Below are 11,329 nucleotides of genomic sequence, written 5' to 3' on the forward strand. Positions count from 1 at the left end.
TGTTTGGGGGGAAGGGGAATAGTGCTCATGCATGTGTGTGTTCACATGTATGTATATGCCAGACTGCCTTAGGTATCTTTCTCAATCACTGTACATCTAAGGCTTCAGACTGAACCTGGGGTTTTTTGATGGTGCTAGGCTAGCTTACCAGGGACTTCCCAAGAAGTTCTGCTTTCCTTTGTCTCTTCATAGTGCCTGTTTGCAGGTGTTTGTGTCAGCTCTGGGGATTGAACTAAAGAACTCATCCTTGCATGGCAAGCACTTGACTGAGTTGCCTCTGAAGCCTAAATTACCCTTCAATGGTAACCTTTTCCTAGTCTTTGTGTGTATATGTGCATCCTTCGTATTGATCTTAGAGTACTACCAAAGCTCGTCTGTGTTTCTCCTACACTGGCTTTACTCCCTTTGTCCTTTATGATCATTATAATGGGTTCTCCAGGATAAATTCTTTGCATGTTCCTAAAAGTTGCCTAGTCACAGCACAACCCGCCACTCACAGAAGACGATTCCCCAAACTTCCAACCAGGAAAAGCACTGCTGAGGTAAAGGTGGCTCATATTATATTTTATATAACAAGGAAAGACAAAGCTGAGTCAAGATATGTAAATGGCCTCACCTACCATCGTGAAGAAGCTGATGAATGACTCCGATATGTCAATGGTACTCCTGAGCCAAGAGGGTCTTATTGCTTGATCCTAGCAAATGACTGTATACATTATAATAACCTAAGTCAATGTTTTAGTGCCTTTTAGGACGTAGACTCAAGAATTTATAAATACTTATGCATTATTGTGATTATTAGGTTATTCACAAAAATAAGAGGATTAGCATTTTAAAATTATGAAGAGTAAAAACTGGCAATGTGAAATATATTATCTGTAAGAACAAAAAATTGTTTTTATTTATTTACATTTAAAATGTTTCCCACTCTCACAGTCCCCCTTCCAAGAGTTCTTCACTCCATCCCTTCTCACCTTTGCCTCAGAGAGGATGCTCCTCTATCCAAAACCTTCACCCATCCACACAACTCCACACATCCCACATCCCCTTCCCTGAAGCACCAAGTGTCTACAGGATTTTAGGCTCATCCATCCCACATCCTTGTCTTCCTGTGGAGAGAAGGCAATCCTCTGATCCAATATGTGGCAGGGGCCATGGTACAGCCGGTGTGTGCTCTTCGGTTGGTGGCTTAGAATCCCAGGGGTCTGGGTTAGTTGATACTGTTGGTCTTCCTATGGGGTTGCCATCCCCTTCAGTTCTTTTAATCCTTCCCCTAACTCTTCCACAGGGATTCCTGACCCCAGTCCAATGGTTGGCTGTAAGTTTCTTGTATCTGCGGAGTCAGCTTCTGAGTAGAGCCTCTCAGAGTTCAACTTGCTCCTGTCTTCAAGCACTGTCATTAATAGTGTCATGGGATGGGTCTTATGCTGGGCCGGTTATTGGTTGGCCATTCCCTCAGTCTCTGCTCCTTCCACAATGCCTGCATTACTTGTAGGCAGGATAAATTTTGAGTTGAAAATTTTGTGGGTGGATTGGTGTCTCTAAAGCTCTACTGGGGTTCCTGTCTGGATACAGGAGGTGGCCTCTTTAGGTTCTATATCCCCATAGTAGTGACTCACAGTTACAGTCACCCCCATTGACTCTTGGGCACCTCCTTTATCCCAGGTCTCAGTCTCATCCTGGTGATGCCCCACACCTCCTCATCCCTATCAGTTGCAGATTTCCCCTAATTTTCATGGCCCTGTCTGGTCCTTCCCCACACCTGACCCTGAATCTCCCAAGTCCCCTCCCGCTATCTGACTCTTAAGACTATTTTATTCTTTCTTCTAAGTGAAACTTGAGCTTCCTCACTTGAGCCTTCCTTCTTGTTTAGTTTATTTGAATCTGTGGAATGTAACATGGTACTTGTATTTTATGTTTAATATACACTTATAAGTGACTACATACCATGCATGTTCTTTTGAGACTGGGTTTTCTCAAAAGGTATATTTTCAAGTTCCATCCATTTACCTATAAAAATCCATGAGGTCTTTCTTTTTAATAGCTGAATAGTATTCCATCGTGTAGATGTACGACGTTTTCTTTATCTATCCTTCAGTTGAGGTATGTCCAGGTTGTTCCCAGTTTCTTAAGACAATGGAGAAGAGCCAGTAGGATGGAGTAGTGGACAAGGCCACTTGTTTCTACAAAGCTAATGGGCCAATCTAATCCCCAGAGCACAGGTACAGAGAGGAGTGAGTCAGCTACTTTGTGTTGTTCTCTGACCATTGCAGGAACACTGTGCCAAGCTCTCCTCTTTCCACAGTAAATGAATAAGTGTTTTAGATTTATTGAAAAGAAACTAGACTTAAGGTTGTTATGGAAGTCTGTTTGGACCTTGGTAAGTAGTCCCATCTGTGGATGTCGAACTTGTAAACAAATAGGTTGAGAAGACAAATGAAAACATGGGAATGAACTATACAAACAAGATTTTACTGAAACAGTATATTAGGCCAGCTTAATATATTTCCATCATGGACACTTTTACTAAGGATTGCATATCTAATAATTCACTTTTAAAATGATCAAGTCAGGTTTTTGTAGGAAAATTACTAAGTTTTTTTTTTCTTTGAAGAGAATTAGAAGTGTCCAAAGACTCATCTCCAATATAAAATATTGTGCTTGCTTTTACTGTGAAAGAGAAAGGAGTGACAAACTTGAAATAACATAATCTCACTTTCAAGAATTTTGTAAAAGTTGCATGAATTCATACCAGTACTTTTGGTATGATTTCTTTTCCTTCGATAAGTGAAATAAGCTCATGATTTAATGGATTCAGAAAATGAAATTGTGGGCTTCTTGACTTCAGGACAGAACAGGGTGACTCAGGAGGCTGTGTTCTCAGCAGCTGTTCTCCTTCATAGGTGTGTATGAACATTGGTGACTTCAGTTTTGTATGACAATAGGGTGACATCATCTGCCACGTGCTCCTGCTTGTTGAAGACGATGCAGGGATGACCACTGTTGACTCCTACATATTTCTGAAGAACAGAAACCTAGTTACTTATGCTACCACAACTGAACCCCAGATGGGGTAAAGGGCTGAGAAGTTAGTACTAACAGAGGGAGAGCTTAGGGCTCAGACAAAAGCTTTGCTAGGTTATAGACGAAAAGTGCAGCTGAGTTTCATCTCAGAGACCGTTTTGTAAGAAAGCACAAGAACATTTCAAAGTTACTTTACTTTCTCTTCACATTGCATACTTTTTTTTATGTGTTACTAAATGGTCTGTCTGTGCTTTTAATGTAGTCATGACACAATCAGCCATACATGGAAGAAACCTTCCCAAATTTCCAACTACCAAAAGGACTGTTGGAGTAAAGGTGGCTCACATTAGATATTTTATAACAAGTAAAGTCAAAGCTTACAGGGTGTGGAAAGAAGTTAGGAGCAGGAGCACTGGCTGTTCTTTTCAGAGGAAAGAAATTTAATTACCAGCTACCATTATCCATAAACACTGGCAATTCCAGCTCCCTGGGAAGCAATCTAACCCACACATCTCTGTGCATATTCAAACATATGCACATGCATGCGCACAAACACATACACAATGAAACACACAAATAAAACACACATACACATGCATCTATAAACACATTCATTTATTCACAAATAAAGTAAGATTAATAACAAAAACGATCTTTAAAAGTGACAGTGTTAATGCTAATGCTTCTAGACAATGGATTTCCCATTATTACTATGCAAAATACCATTGTTTCTCTAAATATATTATATACTAACTTCTTTATAGATAAAAACCACCTTCATATTCTTCTATATGTATATTCCATCCTCATAAAATAAACATAAGCACTCACCCATCCCCCCCTCTGTGTGTGTGTGTGTAAAATTGTGAGACATTCTTTATCTTTCCAGGTTTGAAAACATGATGGCTTTCTTCCCAATGTGCTTGTCCATGGATCTTCAATCTTATCTTAAACCAAATGCAACTCCTTGTCCTAAATTATGTCTTTTACTTATTACACAGATGTAGATAACAACATAAAGTCACATGCTTCGTTCTGGCCCCCTGTCCAAGCCTGGTTGTTTTAACTGCTACTGCAAGGAAAAGTAAACAGGGAAATGGTCTCAGGCCCAACTAATGAGGATTCTCTGATACCCATGCCCATAAACCCTTATCTGTCTTAAATGCACATGTAGCAGAAGAAAAGTGAAAGAGTAAGTTTGAGTTTTCCCATCATTGCTGTCTGATTCAGAGCCCGACAGAGCAGGAAGTCAGAAGAGTATTTAATTGTGGCTCTCCTCTCCATGACTTCCTTCGCTTTCACCATAGCATACTAACTGTTTTGATGATGATGGTATCAGGCAAGGGTCACTATCATATTCACAAGTAGAATACAGAAAAGGGAGATGGACCCTGGGACACAGCCAAGCACCTGATATTGAAGGGGGATGCACAGGATCAGGGAGAGACGAAATGTGGTGGCTTCCAATGCGTGTCACAGAGAATTCTTATCTTCATGGAGCAGTTGATTTGATTGAGCAGATAACGCTTCTCAACAGGAAATACCAGGGGTGAGAAGTGGAGAAAAGAAAGCGAAGGGAAGAGAGAGAAAGCAATGAAGGGACGAAGAAAGCAAGCAATCAGTTGTGTTGAATGTGTGGGAAGATGGGAGAGCTATAGTAATTAAAAAGGGGATCAATAAGCTTTGGCACGTTCTGGTATGGTTGGAGAAAGTCATATCCTACGAGTGGGTTTTCGAAATGTCTCAGGGGCAAAGAAGCTGGTTGTTAGAGGTGATACATTTCCCTAATGCTTCTGGGAAATTGCCACTGTCCACTTCCCTTAGGCCACAAGGCTCAGTGGTGTGTGATATCAGCTATGTTCTCTTTTCACATGACTTAGCAGCTACAACATCCTGGCCAAGCCTTGCAGCGGTGTGTGAATCTGTGTCTTTAGGCATACACCCATGCACAAGTGTATTCTCTCTTCCCTCTGTTTTCTCTCTCCCTCTCTGCCTGCATGAATCCCCGGCTGTATCATGAAGACCATGAACTTTGCATGATTTGTGAGAGGGTCTCATGCTTTGGCAAGGCTGGTGGCAGTTTAAACAAAGAGAGCATCTGTCCTATTCCCAGATCATTGGCTTGCTTTCCTAGCTGCCTTGCTCTCTCTGCTTCCTGAATGCCAAGGTCAAGTTCTTTGTTTCTCTTTAAAGCAACAGTCTTAAAACATCTAGCAAAACTACCTCCTCACATGCTGCTCTCCAGGCCTTTAGATTCCTGATAGCCCACCCTGGGATGTGTGGATTTAACGCCTAAAGAAGTCTCTATCAACACATGAAGTTATTGAATTTATTCTATGTAGGGAATAAAGTCTTTCTACAACACCTATAAGGTATATGTGTTTTCCTTTCCTCAGTGTGCTCCTAGAATTTGGTCATTCGTCAGAATATATAATTAATTCTCTCATACTGGGATGAAAGAAAAGATCACCATTTCCATTCAAGGTGGAATCACAGATTGAGTTTATCTTCCTTAAATGCTGAAATTAGAAATAAATACTGTTTTTGTTAATTTTGTGCCACTGTGCAAAATAACTGACAGAAGGAAATTAATGAAATAGGGATTTTGGTTTGACTTAGTGTTTAAGGATATATAGCAAATCATGGAGAGATGATATAGCAGCCGGATTAGCCAAGTCCTGGACATAAAAGGAGTTTTGTCACATTGCTTTAGCATAGAGAAATTGGAGAGCTGACAGAGGAACAGAGTGGGACTCTGATCCTAAACTGGACATGCTATGGTCTCTGAAACAGTAGTTCTACAACTGCCCCAGATAACTCCACCATCTAGGTGCAAGTACCTCAGAACATGTGCCAGTGCGGGCCATTCTACACATCAGGCATAACAAAATAAAGAACTGAGGAAGTAGATTCTCACACATTGAGTATATGGCCACATTGGACAGTGATTCCAGAGAAGGCAATAAAATAAAGTAAGCCTGGAGATTACCACCTTGGTTTACCATCTTGTGAGGGTTTCCAGGAAACAGTGCAGCAGGGGGAATGCAGATGAGTCACATGTACTTCTACAGGGAGGGGCAGACTAGGAAACCAAGAAGGGAAAGATAATCCAGGTTTCCAGGGAAGAGTAGAGAAGGAGAGAACCATCCAGAAAGACTGCTCCGACTCTACATACCATTTCCCCCAAGTCTTGATCTAAGAACAGACAAGGAGAGGAGGAATCCATACAATACTAGGGGAAAATAAAACAAAACAAAACAAAACAAAATACCAAAAGATATAAATAAAACCAAGTCATGATGCTTATTTTCCAACCCTATAACTTTATTTCCAATGTATAAGAGTGGTCAGAAAAGGTGAGATGTGTCTAATAATGAAGCAAGTGACACAGTAAAACCAAGTGATAAAATATACCAGTCATCATACCTAGCCTATAAATCCTAGCTCCCCAAAGATATGTATTTTAATTATCAGAACCAAGGAGAGAGAGAGAGAGAGAGAGAGAGAGAGAGAGAGAGAGAGAGAGAGAGAGATTGCCCTACAGTCTGAAAGAAGGTGCAGAGATAAAGTAAGTTGAAGTCAAGATATAGTATCCTTTACTATATTTAGCCAGCCCCCTGGGGAGCTTGCCCAGCGGACTTAGGCTCCTAGCTACAGATGCAGGGCTATAAAAACGAATTGAAACTGCTTTTTGTTTATTCGTTCCTTTCTTGGAAGGAGTTAAAACTACATCAATGGGTGAATCAACCAGTATTTAAAGTTTTAACCATTTTTTTTCTTTTAAACATGAAACACAAAACATTCAAGCAATGAGAAGCAAACCCCAGACATAAATTGACATACATGAACAGCTTGGTAAACTGTCTATAGTCAGGGTCCAAAGACTAAAAGCATCTATGAGAATTGACTTTGCTTCTCTAGATTTTAGCATAACTCTAAAAGAACACATACACAAAAACATTTTACCATTATTACCTTGTCCCTTTTAACCTGTTTCCAATCCAGAATATTCAAAGCACCACTAGCTATAAACCAAGGACTGACCTGTTCTATAGTTTTAAAATCTTGGGCTGTCTTTACCTTAATACCAGTACCTTGTTGTTTGAGTAAACTTACAAGCTGATCTATGACCAATAACGAGGAACTTGTAGTTCCCATCACTAGGACAAAACCTTTGTAGCACTACTTACTTCCAGTTTTGCCCCATGGTCGCCGCTTGTCCCCAATACATTCTGCTTCCTTGCCGGCCGGCCTTTTGGAAGGATCCCATCAGTTTGTCCTCTCTTTCCCGATCTCGGTGTGACCTCCAGATGTCGGCGCCTGTGCCACCAGTGTGTGAATATCGGGCATAGGTCTGTGGGATTGAAAGAAAACACATAAACGGGTCACCCATTTTCAGCGAGTGCCATCAAGGCTTTACTGAGATCTCCTTATATACCCGAAGCAAAAGCTGTGGAAAACAACAAGGCAGGTGAAAATCCCCAACCAGGAAAACAGGAAAAGTCTGTGTGGTGGAAAGTTCCCGGCCCAATCAGGGGCATAAACAACTTCTTAACAACAACAAGCAGGAAGGCTGGGTAGGGTACCATGGAAAATCCCAGCCCCAAATCAGGGGCTAAGAGTAGCTGCCAAGGGTGTAAACAACTTCTTGCAATAGCCGGCTAAAAGGCTCAGAGAGGGGGAAGGGAAACACCAAGGTAGGGCCCAACAGGAGACCTTGGAAGAAGTGTCCTACAGTGGGAGAGGACAAGACATCCAGTGGAGAGATGGGGTTGCCATCCCACAGTCAAAAGCTCTGACCCAGAATTGTACCTTTCTGAAGGAACTACAGGAACAAAAATAGAGAAGAGCATGAAACAATGAAGTCCAGTGACAGGCTCAAATTGGTCTGGGGTCCTGACACTATTAATGATGCTTTGCTGTTCTTCCAGACCAGAGCCTAGCATAGCTGCCCTCTGAGAGGCCCACTAGCGTTCAATAATGGGCAGAAGCCAGGGACCCCTGTGGTAGAATTTGGGGAAAGCAGGAAGAAGCTGAGGGTGAGGGTGACCAGCAGTCATAACTGACCTGGACTAAGGAGATCTATCAGACACTGAGTCACCAACCAGGCAGCATGCACCAGCTGATATGAGAAGCCCCTGACACATACAAAGCAGAGGACTTCCTGGTCTGGCCTCAGTGAGAGAAGATGAACCTAACTCTTATCAGAGCTCCGGACTCCCTGGGGCCTCAAGTCTCTTGAGGGGAGGGTTAGGTGCTAACCCTTCAATTCACTAAAAATCTGAGTTGAATCTTTGGGCTTCTTAAACAAATAAGCAATTTAAATGGTGCTTTTCAAAAAGATTCTCTATCCTGTAGATCTCCACAGCATACAAGAGTCATCTCTACCCATCGACATCATAGTAAACTATAGAACTGTCTGTTGACCACAGTTATCATTAAAGAGCTGGCCTTGGTGACACAGGCCTGTAACACCAGGCCTTGAGAAGTGGAGGCTGGATGTTCTGGGAGGTTCTAAGCCAGAGCAGACTGCATGAGACCCTGTCCCAAAATCAAAGCAAAGCCAAGCAAGAGCAAGGACAAAATATCAGTATCATATTAAAAAATTCAAGATAACTCAAATAAGGTTTTTCCTTAATGTGCAAAACATATTAGAAGTCAATACAGAATCATTCCAAAACATGATCCTTGCCTGGAATTCTTATTGAAGGCTTCATGAGATAAATGTCTTCTGTCCCACATCACCCTTCCTTCCTTCCTTCCTTCCTTCCTTCCTTCCTTCCTTCCTTCCTTCCCTCTGTTATTATGGAATTCGATGCTGGAGTCTTGCCAATAGCACTTACGAAACTTATAAACATTTACTTTGAGTCACTCCCTTGAAAGGCTTTGTGGTAGACATCAAGAGCAGAGTTCAGACTCAGACAAGCAGACTTTTAAACTTACAAAGTTGAGCTTTCTCATCTGAAAATAAAATGAATGTCTCAGGGCCATATTCTTTTTATTTTTTTTTCAAAAGACAATCTCAGAAAACCATCATTCACTACCTACATAAACAAAGAAATCTATGCCTGTTTGCGAAATGGATTTTTTGATAGAAAATTAACACTACTTTGCATAGCACCAAGTAGTGAAGAAAATGTAAGTCGTTTTTGTTTGCATTTTGCTATCTTGTATTTATAGAAGTAAATTTTAAATAAGATTAAATAATAACTTACCTTTAAAAGTCTATTTAAATATACAGTTAATTACCAGTAGATATTACATAAGGGTATATGTAATGAATGTTGATATGCCCCATTTTCTATATGTCATATGTTTTTCTTTTCATTGAAAAGTAGACCTAACAACTGAAATGATTCAGACTTTGAACTAACGTGAGTCATATTAATAGTGATACTTTAGGAAAATTATTGCATTTCTTATACAAATCATTATTAGAAATTTTAGTATCAGATAACAAAATTTACTTCTATTAAAGAAGAGAGAAAAAAACTCAGTGAAATATACTTTTCGGAAATGTGCTTGTGTACCCCCATGTGCTATGAATATACACAATTATTTATAATTTTAGAGACCTTGCTTATTATGACTGAGACCCTGGATTAAATCTCCAGCAGGAAAAGCAGTAGTAGCAGTGGCACCGCATCAATAAACTTACATAATAAGAAAGAAAAGGAAAAATTAGGGAAACAGTTGATGAAACAGCAAATTTGACAAATGCTAAAGTAAAAGGCTTAACAATTTTATATTTTATATTTCTATTGAATTTTATACAATATATTCTGATCAGTTTGCCCTCTACCAAGTATTCCTAGGTTTTCTCATACGACTCTGTGTCCCTCCCTCTTCCCTTTCTCAAACAAACAGGAAAGTAAAAACAAACAAATAAATCATAGTTATAAAGAAGAAGAAAAAATTCAAGACACACATACACAAAATCCATTACAAACACAAAACTCGAAACCATACTAACAAGCAAAAGGCCATAAATATCAAACCAACCCTAAAAAAGTCCAACAAAGGAGTATGAGACACAACGTTTATCAAAACACCATTCAGTTCATTTTGTGTTGGATGAGAATGAGATACAACGTTTATCAAAACACCATTGAGTTCATTTTGTGTTGGATGAGAGTGAGACACAACATTGATCAAAACACCAATGAGTTCGTTTTGTGTTAGACATGTGCTGATGATCATGGAGCCTACCTTTATGTGTAGTTAATATCCACCGTGAGACTTCATTCTTGAGAATCTTCTGGCTTGAACCTGTGTAGGTCCTCTGTGTTCTATCACAGTCCCTGTGAATTCCTATGTTCATCAGACCTGTTGTGTCTAAATAACATTGTTTACTTAGATTGACAAAAATTGTTGATCAAACATATTTCAGTTATTTGAGCATTCTGATTCTTAAAGTAATTTATCATGTACTACTATCTGTAAGGGGTTATGATTATATATTCATGATTTCTCCAAAGTAAAATTATAATCTCTTGCCTCAGATGGCAAAAGTGTCTGAATTAGATTGTCTTTTCCTTGGGAAATCTCTGTTCATAAGATAAAGGACTCCTAAGGTTTAATGATGACTTTTTAGAAGAAAGCAATGTAAGAAATGAGGTGATAGGTAGTGGAGGGACAGGGAGGGGTAGGAAGAAGCAGAGAAAGAAAGGTAGGTTCCAATTTGTGATGATATCAGAAATTAGACATAGGAATGTTGTTGAGATGCTTTTGTAACAAATAAAAACAATGAAATTGAAATCAGACATTGTCAGACTATTTCATTACTTCCTATGTTAAAAACAGAACAAAACAAAGCAAGTAAACAAACAAACAAAACAAAACAACAACAACAAAATCCTTTGATCCAAACACCATAACAAGTTCCTAGAATGCCTGCTACCATCAGACGTCAGGGTCAGAGATCGAGTTTCACGTGAGTGGTTCTCATGTCAGGCATTCAGGCTCCAGATAGAAGGCCACATATGCTATCTATAGCCATTAATTGAGGAGTTGAAGCAGCTTATTTCGTGTGTCAGATTTTCAAACCTGATTACTCAGCATTTACAAATCCAGATGTGCCCAATTACAAGGCAGCTATGAAATACTTCTCTTTAACTTCTTAAAATGGTTTAAGGAAAACTCATCTAAGTAAGTTACTCTCTATTTGTGATTATTCTTCTCTGAGTTATGATGATTCCAGTGATTCAATCCACATGGTACAGTCAGGAATAAAAATAATAATATGATATTCTTAAAATCTATTCCCAAATACAATTCTGACGTTGGCTGTTTGTTTATCTAACCT

The 11,329-nt window shown here is 39.7% G+C and overlaps 1 protein-coding gene across 2 annotated transcripts; it reads right to left on the minus strand.

The window, feature by feature from the left end:
- Positions 1 to 872: 872 nt before the first annotated feature.
- On the minus strand, positions 873 to 10,353 carry LOC148000280 (uncharacterized). Of its 2 annotated transcripts, none has more exons than XR_015641337.1 (3): positions 8,717 to 8,847; positions 7,215 to 7,378; positions 873 to 3,020 (listed from the first exon to the last, which is right to left on the minus strand). XR_015641337.1 is itself a non-coding variant. In XM_087591747.1 (3 exons), the coding sequence occupies exons 1-3, from the start codon at positions 10,343 to 10,345 to the stop codon at positions 2,898 to 2,900; spliced, it is 399 nt and encodes a 132-aa protein (XP_087447873.1). In that variant the 5' UTR covers positions 10,346 to 10,353; the 3' UTR covers positions 873 to 2,897. The 2 variants fall into 2 exon arrangements, 1 of the variants encoding a protein (XP_087447873.1); XM_087591747.1 differs by lacking the exon at positions 8,717 to 8,847 and adding an exon at positions 10,234 to 10,353.
- Positions 10,354 to 11,329: the final 976 nt, after the last annotated feature.

This window comes from Rattus norvegicus, chromosome 17, assembly GCF_021556685.1.
Source record: "Rattus norvegicus strain SHRSP/BbbUtx chromosome 17, alternate assembly SHRSP_T2T, whole genome shotgun sequence".
In the NCBI taxonomy this organism is placed as follows: domain Eukaryota; kingdom Metazoa; phylum Chordata; class Mammalia; order Rodentia; family Muridae; genus Rattus; species Rattus norvegicus.